This window comes from Charadrius vociferus, unplaced genomic scaffold (genome assembly GCF_000708025.1).
Source record: "Charadrius vociferus isolate BGI_N301 unplaced genomic scaffold, ASM70802v2 scaffold806, whole genome shotgun sequence".
Classification (NCBI taxonomy): domain Eukaryota; kingdom Metazoa; phylum Chordata; class Aves; order Charadriiformes; family Charadriidae; genus Charadrius; species Charadrius vociferus.
Window position 1 is genome coordinate 1,776,501 of NW_009649038.1, and position 15,808 is coordinate 1,792,308.

The 15,808-nt window shown below is 36.5% G+C and overlaps 1 protein-coding gene across 1 annotated transcript in view; it reads right to left on the reverse strand.

Moving 5' to 3' along the window:
- METTL14 (methyltransferase like 14) overlaps window positions 1–15,808 on the reverse strand; it is a 22,438-nt gene that overhangs the window by 1,126 nt on the left and 5,504 nt on the right. The window contains exons 4-10 of the mRNA XM_009887902.1: window positions 14,534–14,614; window positions 14,051–14,138; window positions 11,484–11,574; window positions 9,780–9,921; window positions 7,248–7,340; window positions 5,766–5,882; window positions 2,896–3,106 (exon numbers count right to left, since the gene is read on the reverse strand). Of these exons, the coding sequence (XP_009886204.1) occupies window positions 2,896–3,106; window positions 5,766–5,882; window positions 7,248–7,340; window positions 9,780–9,921; window positions 11,484–11,574; window positions 14,051–14,138; window positions 14,534–14,614 (823 nt within the window). The remainder of the gene's footprint in view (window positions 1–2,895; window positions 3,107–5,765; window positions 5,883–7,247; window positions 7,341–9,779; window positions 9,922–11,483; window positions 11,575–14,050; window positions 14,139–14,533; window positions 14,615–15,808) is intronic.

A 15,808-nucleotide genomic window follows, 5' to 3' on the forward strand; every position in this document is an offset into this window, starting at 1 on the left:
CCCCCCGCCCCCCGCCACTCTGGAACCAGACTAAACCAGATCAATAAAATCATCTAGCTTAAAAATAACGTCATCCTCCTCCTTCTCCTTAAATGACATTTAAACTTGAATTAGATAATTTTGTCTCTAGAAACCAGTTGCGACAGTGCAGCCAAGAGCACAGCATACTGGAAGCACATATCTGAAAACACAATAACAATTCTGTTGAAGCCCACAAGACATGAAAATAGAGCTTAAAGGGTTAAATTAACCTGTTTATGCACAAATATTCAGTGAGCACTTCAGCTTCACCAAGTTAATCAAGGCAGGCAGGCAGACACTCAAAACATGCACTTCCAATTTCTTCATATTGTGAGCTAAAGTAGCGTTTGGATCAGAAATGAGGCTCAGACCTCTTAAAAACATCAGTGGGAATTTAATTTTCAGTTGTATCATATATTAAAGAAGAAAAATGTAGTTCAGTGATCTCCGTAACATGCTTATAAGGAAAACAGGAATAAAAAAACTCCAAGATCAATTCTTTAATGCTATTCTCTTTACCCTGGGAACGTACATTAACATTCACCTTGCTTCCTGCCCATTTAAAAGTGAGGATCTGTGATGAGTATAGGATTTAAAGTATGCAATGCAATTCCAGGGCAACCACCAAATTTAAAAAACACAACAGTTGAATCAGGCTAACATGACCCTGTGATGTAAGAATATATACATCTTAATGTATAAGAATTCACCTACAACGGCACTGAAGTAATAGCAGACAATGCCGTTCTACAAAACAAAACAACCCCCCTCCACACACACTCCTCCGCAGTAAGCAACAGATTTAAGACTGACACTATCATTAAAATTCAAGCCAAAGGCCATTTAAAGAATAGGAATGGCCAATAATCACTTCTTCAGTTGTATGAGCAACACAGAAACAACACCTTGAAATTTATTAAGGTAACTTACATACTGATACACATCCTATTCCAACTGCAGTAAGACGTAAGCGAAATTTTTTTTTTTTTTATCAGAAGTATTAGCATTCACATGCAGCAAACTAGGCCATAGATGGACTTGCATCCCCTTCTCCTATCATCCAAATGATTAATCTCTGTTCAGGGGAAAATAGCATTACACAAAACTGCTAAACAAACCTAAAGCAAGTGCAGCTATAGTGCTTGCCCCTCTCACTCCCCCACACACCGATTTTTGAAAAGGACATGCTGTTACCATAAGTTGTGCAGAGACCGGCACTCACATTATCCAGCAGTACGTGAAGTACGGCTACACTATCCATAACGTGAGGTACAAAGTCTGTCAATTCAAGCAGTCATTGGTAGTTGAAAGAAACAGGACTGTTGAATTGTATTTCACATTAGGCTTTCGGGCACAAATATCATTGACAACAGATACAAAAGTCTTTTTAAAAGGTGTCAAAACAGATTTTATTCTTCTTGTCTGGATTCTCCTGCAGAGAAAGTCCTTCATCACTTATGCATGATAAATTGAAAGGCCCAACTATCAAACCAAATAAAATGCAGTTACCTTCAATCTGATCCATATATTTCTACAGATTTTTTTATCATGCCAGATGCAGCATCCAGTGTAAGACACTAGGTCTTCGGATACTGGCAACAAGACCAACACTAAGCTCATATGGATTTAAAATCAATTTAGAGAAAGAAATCACGCTGCCGAGAAGCGTAAACACATAGCACATGGAGAAAAAAGAAATCTCAACTGAATTTTGTTATACTCACTGATGAATTAAACACATGAACAGTCAAAAATACTGGTTAAAAAAAAAGTCTTCAGAAAAAATTGATAGTTGTCATAAACTTTCCAAGCAACACTTTTGTGACTGACAGATCTTCACATAAACCAAAAAAGTATCTCCTTGAGATCTATTGTCTGACCTATGACACATCTCTGGAAACCTCTTTATGACTGATGAATTTGACAAGCAGAGAATTCTGCTAGTCTGTCTTGCATATGACATAAGACGTTCCAGTTTTTCAAGCTAGCGTGGTGTTCGCTTTTAAGTCCAAAAATAAAAGTTTAAAAGAAAGGAAATATTCAGAGTATGAACCTAAAAAGACAGAAATTATTTGGTATTGTACGGGAATACTGAAATGTATAATTTCAGCATTTATTTTCAAATAGAGATAACATGGAGAAAACAAAAGTGTAAAGGCCTTACTGTTTGAGCAAGTATTTACTTGTAAAAATGAATATTTATAAACCAAAGCTTAACAGTAAACAGTGTTAAACTGGATTTGTGACTTGCTCTTGCTCCCAAATGTAATAATAGTAATTATAATCTAATACCACTTAGTAATACCACTTAGCAGGGTTCTACATGATGCTCCTGCAACACAGGCTGATGATTCACCCCAAGATAGACATTCTTGCTAAGAAAACACGCACGTGAGATCTTTAGTTCTAGCACAATTTTCTGCTATTTGATCACGAGGGAGAGAACATTAACTAGAGCACAAGTCACTTTGCTACTGTCACAGTGTTGGGAGAACTGTCAAGTGATACCAACAATTCCTCTGCTGCTGAACATTAGGCTGGTTAGTTATCTGAATGGGAGGGTAGGAAACCTGGGAAATTTCTCCATCCAGTAGATTTTCTCACTCCTGACAAGATTTCCACTATGGAGAAGTCACCAAAAAGCTCGTCTGGCTTTCTGTGGTATCATAGTCCGGTGGTGGGGGAAATGGGGTTACATGCAGAAATACACAGTTACTCAGCTGATGCAAGTCCTGGCAGAAGAATCATGTATTCGGATTAACCGTTATTGTTCCAGCTTCTATCAGAACCCATCACCTGGCCTCAGATGATGGAAGATGGTTATTAGAGTACATTAAAATGCATCTATTTGTCAAAAATAAACATAACAGTTACCTGGTCGAATTGTACTGTCCCTTCCAAAAAGATGAAGACGTCGTCGTCCGAGGCAGAAATGCTCAATGATGTGAAAAATCTCTACAGGTTTTTCTATGTTGCCAATTTCAGGCTCTTCTGTGATGATTAGGTCAATATCAACATTAGCATGGATGAAGTCACCATCTGTACTGCGACGCACAGTTCCTTTAATGCCCATGAGGCAGTGCTCCTACACACACAGAAGAGTACCTGTCACATACTGCTGCAGGACAGACATCTGCGGTTTGAGCACAGTGGAGAGAAAAGGAAACCCTAGGCATAGCAGATCCCACTCTCATACAGAGAGAAGTCTGAAGCATGAACTAGGAGAACAGAACAAGCTGGAGCTACCAAAAGAGCATTTTGAAAACAAAGCAGAGAGAAGCGTAAGCTGTCTGGCTTGATCAAGTAGACTACAAAATGGTAAGGCTAAACTAGAGGCTGAGATAAGACATTTGAACTTCTTCAATTACAGCAAAGTCAGAGCTTAAAGTTGGAAATGCTGAGAAATCATCACAAGGGAAGATAGCACAAGGTGATGGCAAGAGTAAGGGAATAGTTATTAATTACAATTAATACTTGTATCAGCATTCTGATTCCAACTTTCTTCATACAAATAATTTTCAAAGTTTTCAGTCACAAAACAGCCAGTGAAAATAAGATGTTCTTTTCCATATTGTACCTCTGTTACAAAGGCAGCCTTCACCCTCAGATTCCTTTCTAGAAGATATCACTGCATCAAAAAAGTAAAACCACTATCAAGCTGTCAATGCACTCTCAGTCAACTCCATCAGCATTAAAAATGTTCTTTAATTATAATACGCATTGCTTTCCTTTCCTCTAAAACACTGTAGATCAATTTAAGTGACGAGTATGTAGAATCTATGAATAAGGAATCACCACAATTGGTACAGGATGAAAAGAGGGTTCTACATACTCATTTCAGAGTTCTGTTTCTGGGAATATTAAGCTCAGAGGAGCGATATTCCCCAGTATCATAAAACACCAATTCACTAAGCACCACCAGATGGCTCTAAAAAAACGTTGAAGACAAGAGTATGTAATCATGTCCAGATTTTTGGCACAAGTTTTAACAGTTAGTGAGTACTATGAAAGGCAGAACAGGCGACTTATCAAACCTATGCAGTTGGTCAACTATACCCAAGCTACAGGGGTAAAAATTAAATTTAACTGAATAAAAAGGCAAAATACTGCTAAGCAAGTTACCCATCAAGCAAACCCTTGTAAATCTAGTCTTTAGGAGAACTATCCAAAGCATTTTATTTTGGTAACACATAGAGTGTCATTCATTAGTACCTTAGATTCTATAACAGGTGGCACAGCATAAAGCATCGGTCCAGAGAGATGCCTGAACTAAACATAATAGCATAGTATTTGCTGTTGTAATCATCGGTAAATACATCTTGCACAACAGACTACTTATTTCATCAGAATAAGCTAACTCAATTTTCAATGTTTATCATATATAGTGACCTCAGCCCAACCCCTGCTCAATAAACAGAAAAATTCTCTAATACCAGGAACTATTCTCCTCCATTAAACAAAGACATAAAGTCCCTCCCCAAATCCTCCTGTTAGTTTTAACCTCTCCCTCAAGAGAGCACTACACATATTTGCAATGCTGTAAGAATAAACGTACAATATTTATACTTAGAAAGATTTATAACTAATACAACACACTTTCAAACAAACTTCAAATTAATGTAAATGCAAGTCAAACAAAGATTCCAGATATCTTAAAGGACAGTTTATACTCCTATAAAATGGCAAGTCTGAGACAGAGTTGAGGATGTTTAACACTAACGAGTGATTAAGGAATGTGGAATGTGTTCTGAGGTTAATGACGCTTTAAATTATTAAACTGTCAGCCAAAAATGTGTATTCAGTAAAACTGCCACAGTTAGACCCACATATACCCAAAACCATTCTTTATTAATCATATCTACATTATTTTAAGTTTTTGAATAACATACATTCGGTTCTCTTAAATCAGAATACTTTTTTTTTCCTCTGCATCTTCTTCAATTCGTGTCCTCCACAACACATCCCTAAGAAACTGTTCAATTTAAACCAAGCTGACTGATTCTGTCACTTGTGCATTAGTCATCTTCCAGAAATCTGGACATGCTGACTGAGATGTGGTCCCTAACAGTCCTCCATCTGGTCCACGCTCTGGGCACATACCTGCACGTGTGTATTTACAACCATTAGCCAGTCTTCCAGAATTACTTTTTATGACCACATCCATTTATGAGCTACAGTTTTAAAGACTTCTTTTGACATTAAATTTAGTCAAATTCTACTGCTAAGTTTAGTTCCATTCAACAGGTGTTGCTCTGTGTGCAAGTTTCCTCTTCTAGTCTGGCAAGCAGCTTGCATTGTACACAAAAGGTATTGCTAACAGGCTGCTTATTTACCATTCACCCATAACAGAAACAACCCAGAAGTCAAAAACATTGCAACCATTTTCCCTCTCAGGATATCACCCCGATTCCATCAATCTGTGCACCCTCCTCAGTTACCTGCATTTTAACAAGGCTCAAATGAGTATCACACTGCTTGGTAAATTCCTGTTATAGTCCTTTCAGTGTTAAATATAGATGACCCCTTCTATACCTCACGCTGACTAAAGTCAAGAAGGGACAGAAGTTCATCATTCATGCTATCAATATGTTTATTTCTATATAATGTACTTTGCAGAACAGAACTCTGAAGTCCCCGTGTCTGCTTTCCTGAAAGCATGTCACCAACTGCTGTGGAGCACCAGGTGTTTCATCAGCATGAAGAGCAAGGATGGAAACAGAGGAGAAACTGAGCCAAACCTTTACCTTGGTCCTTTGGAAAACAGCCTTAGGGTCTAGAGTCTTGGTCTTTCCAGGATTGTTCTTATTCGTTTTAATCCAACAGATGTCCTCACACCTTCTGTAACCCCATTTGCGCAGACACTAAACATTATATATAGACAGATGAAACAGTTCACACTACACCAAAACCTTAAATAAACTAAACTGAACACTCATATAGGTACTTTTCTTAGAGCATAGCTGGAAAAGAAATTTGTCACAGATGAATGAAACAGTTTACTGGCATGACTGCACTATGCTTTGTCAAGCTGCCCCCCTCCAAAAAACACAAACAAGAGGCTTAAGCGCACATCAACTTGTCTACATTTTTTTTTTTTTTTTAAATATCTAACCACTGAACAGATCCCCCACGGAACTCTGCACTTTTTACTGAGTGACACTTAAATTTAATCAAAACCAGTCTGAACAACATAGTAACAAGCTGCCTTGGTCCCATCTCAACTAATACCTGCACTCTGTCAGCTTTTCACATCTAAAATTCTATGAATGAAAACATAATTAGCAAAAAGCCTTTGCTGCTACCATTTTGTGGCTTTTCCTTCATCTGTAAAAAAAAAAAACAAACCCACCCCCAAAAAACTTACATGACTTTAATCCTTAACTCCTTTAAGTGTAGTCTTGGAAAGGGAGGAAACTGGGCATTAAGGATGCAAGGTCATTTGGCTATTGCTGTGTTCCAGAACTGTCCAGCTACAACTAACATGTCTATGACTAAAATCGATCAGTCCTAAACAGCCACTCTAACCAACCTCAGAACGAAAAGCAGATAAAGCAAACAGATTAGTAACCACATGTTGTCCTTTAACAAAGGCCATGCTGTTTTAATAGAAAGCACTGCTCAAACTAAGCAAAGAATGTTTCAGCACAGCAAGAGCCAACTGGAAATTCTTATTCCACCGTCCCCAACACAAGCAGTGCTACCTTGGCACACAGAAAGATTACTCTAAAACTCCAAGCTCTTACAGGGAAGTAAAACTTTGTAGAGCTCACTAAGAGCAAACCTACTTAAACTCCAGGTGTCTTCTGAAAATAAGCAGTGCTATGCACACAATTTTATCTTACTTTATGAAATAGTAGCACCTTTCTACTAGCATGTTTCTGGCAGAAAACTGTTAAGACTTCTGTTAAGAAAAAAAAATAACGTCGTAAATGCACTCAACATGGCAACATGCTCCTATGGCAACATGCATACATCAAAAACAAAACAGTAGTACAGCTTTCTAGATCCTACAGAATTATAAATACTCATAGCGACTCATCTGGAAAATAGCAGTATCTAAACAGTTAATGCCAGACCCACTTAAATTTATTTAATCCACTTAAAATTACCACAGTAACAAAACATCTCTCAGCAGTTACAGTTGAGAATTCTGTACAGAAAAAGTCAACGATAAAAATAAACTCTTAAGCCTGTCCCTGATAAATTGAATTAAAACATCATCTTACCACTCGGCCAAGATCCAGACCCTCGCCTGAACCGCACCATAGAAATACAAATGACCTTGGGGCTGCAATTTCTTCAATTTCCAATTTCATGATCTAATAATAATAATAGTAATAAAGTGTTTCTGAATTAAATATAAATCAACAATTATATTAGGAAGAATACTTATTAAGCGTTGAAGCATCACAAAAACCATCAGGAAGCACTTTTATTAAAGATGTTACTCTGTATACCATTCACAGCTATCCTCTTAAAATTGTTTTCCAGAAAGTATGTTGTAGAAGTTACCTTATCAGTACCCAAGTGCATATTTTCAACATAGCTGATGACCAGTTTTTTTCTTTTTAACAGAAATTCTATCTGTAGAGAAAATTCTAGACTTAGAAGACTAATACAAACCACATGATTTCCACCCCACCCCCCCAATCCTCTGCTTCATTTTATCATTGCATTGGTAGCAAAGAGCTTTAATAAAAGAGCAATAGTGCTCTGTTTCTTTACAGTCCTGGAGTTACTTATGTGAAGACACATTATTAAAAAAAAAAAAACAGCTCAATTCCTGTTACTATATAGGAAAGACATCCTCTCCCTTTTCACTTTCAAGAAAGAAGCAGCAAGAATTTATCAGGACAGTGGTTCAAAAGTGACAAATGAGTAACATTCAGAATGAAATAACTTCAGGTGCAAAGCATCTGTTACTCATTACAAGTTGAAAAGATTCATCTGTAACTAGCTAACACATCAAATCAAGCTTCATTCAGTGCCACTGTGAAAAAAAAATAATGCAGTAGAAGCCATTCTAAAGAGGATACAACTCCAACATTTCCAGTTTTTCTGTTAGGACGGAATGTTTTTTCTCCGTGCAATGCTGCCAGGCACCATTTTTTGCCTGATGTAACAGAATGGCTAACACAGAACCTACCTATTCCTTGGCCTAGTCTATTATCACAGGCATGAATACCTTTGTTTTCAAATTCATTCTTTAAAGGGGGATTGAATTTTATTTTGTTCTCATGATCCTTTAGTTTGCCTGATTCACTTCTGAAGTTATGCATGCGCAGGTTCCAGCCTAAGGACAAACTACATCTAGTTTAAAGTAACACCATCATCTTCTTCCCCCAAACTGAATAGAACATAGAAAAAAAATCTCGGCAACAATTGTTTCAATCTACCAATTCACTCATACTAAGACAACTTGGCTGCTCATGCACAAGTAGTCCTGCATACCTTTCAAATAGGGTCTCTAAATAATAGGCATTTATTAGTTGCATATTCCCACCCATATGCCTCAACCTAAGAATTCCTGACATGGTTATGCAAACATTTTTTTAATCAGCTGTTCCTCTCTTTAACAGATTGTCTATTTTGTTCCGAGTGTGGGTTTCTTTGGGTTTAGTTTTTTTGTGGGTAGTTGTTTGTTGGTTGGTTTTGTTTTTTTTAATAAGTGTAGATACATAGAGCAGAGCTAATTTATCACTTTTTGATATTAGCATTACAAGTTTTTTATTCAGTGCCCAAGTGAAGGAATTCTCCGGTTCAATCTTGAAGGACAGGGCAACTTGGCAGCAGGCTGTGTCATCAAAGTTATGCTTGATAACATCCAGCACTTCACAGCCTCCAGCCCTCACCTTGCTTTTCCAGAGCTGACTTTATCGAAAAGTGAAAGCTACAGAATGGAGTTATTTATAAATACATCTTAAGTGTTTCCTTCTTTGTAAGCATCGACATGCATTACTAGAGAAAACTTTAAAACCTTTCCTTGAACTCAATTCTCTAAATGTTTTCTATAGCACAATAAAACAAGAGCAGCAACAGTGGTCTCGAGAAAGATCACATCTTGCACATTCAGATTTCTCCTTATTCCCAAAAAGGGGTCAGAAATCAACATGGCTTCAAAGACAGCCTTTGACATGAATAAACAGTAAGGGAATACATAGATACAGGGGAAAAAAGATCCACAAGTAAGATTTATCTATTTTGTTAGGCTTCTCAGGATTACAATTAGTTTGATTGTTTATGTTTCCTAACTAAACAATACTCTGGAAAAAGGAGGTACGTCAGTGAAGCATACTCATCTACTCTTTTGACTACAAGACCAGTGTATTAAAAAGTATACCTAAAAATGTCTTAGAGTATTTCAAGAAACAAGGGAATAGTTACAATGGATATTCTAAATTTCAACAGCAAAAAACAAACAGAAAAGAAAACTCATGGAATTTACGGGTAGGGAGAAAATCCACTATTATTAGATTTAAGTTTTCAACCAAGGTCAAGGAGAACAAAAAGGTACATTTAATTCATTAAACTCAAAAAAAAAAAAAAGTCTTTTAACACAAATAGTGTATGCATGCTAACAGTATAAAACTTAGGTTTTTATTAGAATCTAGACTTTTCTTTAAAAAAACAAAACAGAAAACATATCCCATTTTTCCTTAAAACACATGTCTAAAAACATTTTGATATCAAATTAAATCCTCAAACTATTTGCTGAAATACATGTAGGAAATCCTTTTCACAGCAAGAAAAATACTTACATCGTCCCAGGTCCAGCATTTTTCATTGGCAGTAATGCCTGTCTCTCGGTAGTATTCTTCCAGTGGTGGTTCCAGGAGAATCACGTCAAATTTAGACTTCAGTTCCCTAATATCAAAAGCTTCCAAGTCTGCTTGTAAGTACCTGTTCAAACAAAAGATGACAGATAGCTTAGACAAGTTTTAACAGTGGTTGGAAAATTATACTCCACACAGCATTTCTGTGTAACCAATTAAGAGTAGGATCTGCTGTGCAGTTCATATAGCTCAAATGCACTAATGCGTAACATATTCTCACTTAACCTGGGCTGGCTGCTGTTGCATTAGATTTTTTTTAAAAGTAGCCTTTCTCTCAATAAACAGTTTTTAGGATTCTAATTTAGCAAGCAGGAAACAGATGCCCACACAGACTGTACAACAATATCTAGTACAGAATCACTTAACTTTCTGTACATCCATGGACTATATAGGAGAAAATAACAGCGTTAAAGAAGCAAACACTCCTTGCCTGGCTAAAAGACTTCTGTTTTGCTACACTTTGGGAAAGTGGCATAATTTTAGAATTACCATTTATTATATGTTGTGTTCAATTCTAAGTACTGGAAATACGGTTACATTTCACATTGTAGAAATGTATTTCTCTATTCCTATGACAAAAGCATAATTCCCCCACAAGCTGATTTTATTACATACACGCTCAAACACACTCTTATGACTGACCTCCACACCTGCCCACCACTCACTGCAGCATCACTATCAAAAAAATTACACTGCCCTCCCCTCAATACCTTTAACTTTAAAAAAAGCCAACGAGCAGAACACACCACCCCCCCTTCCTAAGACAGTGTCTGGAAGATACTATTATTCCATATGTGTATTTGGTGTTATCAGAAGGCAGAATTTGAATACTATTTTTTCCCCTTTTGTGGTTTAAGGTTAAGAATGACAAAATGCATCTAACTTCAAAATAGCAAGGTGAGTTTTGCAGCTTGTATCTCAGTTGTTCAGACAACCATTTCAGAGTTATCATGAAATAACGCTACTTTACTCAGTACAGATTTAACAGTATATTAAAAGCATTAGGTTCACATTCAGATATGTTCAAATTCCTGGGAGTAACATGCTGCATGCTTATACGGCATCTAACATTCAGAAAAAACTCAGAGGTAATTTAAAGTTAATAGGACAAATCACTTCCAGCCAGCCTAAACGTTTTTTGGTCTTAAAATACAAAGTAACATCTGATTAACTCATACTAAGGTAATAGCCGAACATTATACAAAAAGAGCTGTTACAAGAACAACTAAGGTTCTATTAGGAGGCCAATTTTTTTTAAAGCTTTTCTTGTTATTGTAAACTGCATGATATCATGAGATTTACGATCACATGATTTTCTTTTAGTACCCACATTAAAGTCTGCAGCCCAGTCAGTTGACAGTTCAGTCTTAAGAACCACAGCTTTAGATACTCTAAATAATCACACACTGGAAATAAAATCTAGTTTATATACTATATTAAACATCTAGAACAAACTAACAAAACTAAATTGATTTTATTCTTCTGAAGTTTCAATTGATTAATTTGTATATACAAACAGACATAGAAAATGTAAATTCTGAGCAGGTGCTAAAGATAGAGATTTGCAAAGCAGACAGCTAGCTTCAAACAGGTCTGGAGAAGAAAGGCATTTTCCACAAGAACACTTACATGGGAGGAGTGTTAGATTTAGATATCAGCTCATCCTTCAATCTGATGAGCTCTCTAAGTTTTGGATATTCTTCAAACCTATCTGCTAAGCCTAAGAAGAAGAAAACATGAAGTTAACAACTACTTAGAGAGTAAATCTGTATCAATTAAGCATTGTCCAGTACTCTGAACAGGTCCAAATGTTAATACTTAGCCTTATTTTAATTGTTGTTAGAACAAACCAAACCCTTCAAAGCAGTTTCTTTGTTCAGTACTTCACAAGAGCCTCCTGCCTTCACCCAGGAATTTATGTTAATTTTATGGCTCTTACTGAATGCTCTAATGTCTAAACTCTAATCTTCTCCAGAGCACAAGAGTGATCAAGAGTTCACAACTCCTTTCATTAGAAGGAAACAATCTTTCATTTAAACTAAAAGTGCCAGAATGATGAAAGTTATTTTGTTATCCCCCCCATCCATAAGTTTATATTAAGATCTAATTAACATTAATTTACAGAATACTCTTATTTAACCTTTGAAGACTATTTCTAAGGGAGCAACCAGGGTGTGTCTGGTTCCCTTAGGCACCCCTTATATTGAGATTTGGTACTATGATGTCAGTCGTGAAGACCTGAATACATGTATATTTATTTATTTGGTTCCTAGACTTAGCTTTATTATGTTAATTTTCAAACCCTTCATACATACAGAATGCAAAAGGCAGAACCCTAATTAGGTTTTCTGCAGCAAACTTTTTTTTTTTTAAAAAAAAAACCAAAACCAAACTTTTTAGTATATTACATCCCCCTTCAAAAAAGTAAGTAGAGACAATATGTTTTTGTCATTGCTAGCAGCAGGATCAGCACAAACCAAAAAAGTATCATTCCCACCCCTCAAGCAGTATTAGTTCAACCTTAGTAGGTATTATTTACAAAGTTTTATGTTCATTTAAATTCACAACTTTAAATGGTCCTAATCCACGGAGAAAAAGAAAAACTCACCCAAACCCACAAACCCCACCACGTTTCATCCCTCTCCTTATTTTAATTCAAACTTCTGAACTTCCCAACCCTAGCATCGTCCTGGTAAAACCAAAGTTCTTAATATCTAACCTTATCTCTTATTACATGTGCGTAACACACCCAAAAGTTATTTTCATTATTTTCCTTAAATATATAACATCTTAAAAACACCACTGTGTTCTGGTTTCCACTGCTGTGCTGCTTCCAGCCAGTGCAAGTCAAATACTCCTCACCAGCAGAAACTGAAGCCAGTTATCAGCAGCTAAGCAACGGATCTAGAATAATTTTCAACCAAGATGACTTCCCCACAAGTCTCTCCTTCTCTTCCAAGTGCAACATCAAAAAGATTTAATTGGATTTTCTGGAACCACTAGTTCCCTACAGCTGTTTGTAGGTTTGTGTCCAATTACAAAGAAGCACCTAAGTAGGGTTTTGATCGTCATGTAGAAAATGTATGTAACCAATGTGCAACTTGACATACCTCATCTCTAATAAGGGTCTAGACTAACTACTGCTGACATGTTAATCTCCATAGTAACACTCATGTAACAATTTGTCCAGTCCCTTCCCAATTCTTTATGCAGCAGAGAAATCAGAGTAAATAACGGGATATTTCTTCGTACTCATCTTATTTCAAAGAACATCATATAACTATTCCAATTACATAACTGTGAAGCCCAGATGCTTTTCAGATAAAGACGTAACTGAGTCAGAACAGCCCACTTTTCATACTAAACATCCAGATGTGTGTTACAGAAGCATTCACAAAACATAAAGAAACAAACTGCCTCAACTGGCAACCAAAACCTCCTTAGGCTAGCATATACAAACACAACACACTTGCCCTGACAATCTTAACCTCGATAAAATACCAAGAACTGTTGCAGAAAAATGCAGAGAGAGGTGTCCTGCTTTTTTTAGAAGCCAAATAACTGCCAGGCACCCATTCTGGGAAACAGGACCAAACCGTACCTTCATTCTAGAAAGATTGAATTCAGGCCTAATTAAGATTTCAATAACAAGTTCTGTGATGGCTAGATGAATGTAAACTTAAAAAATAACATCTTCTAACCTCAATAATATGTTGGGCCTTCTAATAAGCTATCAGCAGTTACAATTCAGCTGGTAAATATTATCCATGTTGCTTGCTTACTGACTTAAATCTAAATATTTTCCATACATGCTATGTGCATTCTTGGAGGCAGTACAGTCCAGGAAACAGCTGAACTGCCAGTTATTCAAACTTCCAAAGGTTTCAAGATCTGCTCACTAGACTCATCTACTTTCTAGAACCAAAAGAGGTTAGTTTTGAAAAAACCTTTCTGGGTAAATACTTTCAAATAAAACCAAAATTAAGAGCAGCCTTGGTAATAATCACCTAACTGATTAAAATGAAAATCATTCATATAAATTTATATACTGATATGTATGCACACACAGAGTCAAAACGGTGAAGGATGTGTGTATCTACATTTCCCAGCAACCATAAGAAATTAAAAAAGGGGAGCAAAAGAAGTGCTATTGAATAAAATGAGTTATTTTCAAACAGTTACTGACTATGGCATACCAACATCTCTGATGAAGTTCTGAGGTCTGTGTCCCGTATCCACAAAGTGTTGGCAGTAATCGTTGTGTGGATTTAAGCTCTGAGTACCCTGGAGAACAAAAATGAGTTCAGTGAGAGCAACAGGGAGATAGCTGCACACACACACACTCTACATGTGTTAGTCTGATAAATGAGAAAGTAACCAATTTTTTTCTTTTCAACGTGCCTTTATAAGCCACGCTAGTCAAGACCACCATTGTGGTTTTAGGTCCAAATCAGGCCCACCATTACTACTACGGCTCATTGTAAGTTGACCCAGATCTTTAGTCATATCAACGTAAACACTAATTACAATCATACCTTTCACAGAAAGTTTCTGTACTTGTGAATTCCAGTCAATTATTTCAGCCTTTAAAGCTGCATTTCAAATACCATCAATAGAAGAAATACTTTAACACAACTACGCCAGCTTTGACTTGACTTCTAATTGCAGAAGCGGCTCACCTTAAGAAAGGTACTGGAATCTTTGTAAATCTCTTCTTCATAGGGCAGGTTCTCTTCATCTTGCTGCAGCTCTACTTCATCCTTGGAAATAAAGCAGATATTACAAGCATGCAAAATCACGTTGTTTCCTCACTACACTTCTGCTTAAGGAAAGCAGTGGGCTCTCTACACACAGAAGTCTCCTAAAACAGCAGATCATGAATGGTTCCAACTCCAGTTTTGGAGGGGGAAGAAGAAAAAAAAAAAGATACATTTTCCCCCCCGAAGGTCTTCCTCTCTCTCATTAATGAGGAAAGTTACTGGAAAAAGCCTCTGAAAGAAGAATAAAATACAAACCCCTTCATTTCTAGACCCTGACAGAGTAGGCAGTGTTTTAGAAGGTGCAGAACTTCATTTTTGTCCCCCCCCAAATTTCACTCCTTAAACTAAAGTAAATGATACATTTTGTTGAAGTCTTTCTGTAGTAGAACCCTTGTACATTTATATCCACTCAATCATATTTTATGTTCCAACCTGAGCTGCTGAAACCATCTTCTTCATATAAATCTGTTAAAGCCCACACTTTGCAGAAACAGCACATAGTACAATCCAGTATTTCATTTGGACTGTCCTTAAAAGTAACTTTAAAATTCCCATTTTGTAGTCTCAAAATTTACAGAAAACAGGAATTGTATTGCAATTTTTTTTCCCCAGTTAGTGTGTCACCAACTGTTTGCTCATCAGCTTTCTGGAATTCAGAGATCTGTCACACTGACATACTCTGAACATCCAACATAGAACTCCGAACAGAAACAAAAAAGTCTTGCTCCTTAATGTCACTCTGTTTTCCCACTGATCCTGAAATAACCCAGTATATATATATTACATATATATAAAACTGAAGAACCACTAAATAAAATGTTCTACCATATTTTAGTAGGATGCATATGATCTTTCGCACATTACTGATTGCAACATAAAACTTAATCAGTTGATATAGTGCTTCATATAAGGAGAAAAGCAGTCTCTAGACTGAAATATTAAAAAACCTGACATTTTAACCCATGGAAAAAAAAGGAAAGATGGATAACCAGATTTCTCATAGAAAAGAACTCAACTTCTCCTACCAAACACACATCTTCAGTCAAAAAATAGCCTCTTCTCTGCATCATTACTGCTGCGTTTAACCTATGCTACATAAGCTGTCTGAATGCAGAATGAAAAATTAAACATTCTCCCTATTTTGATCTCTTTAGCTATTGAAATCTTAAAATAAACTCTGTGTTCATTCCAAAT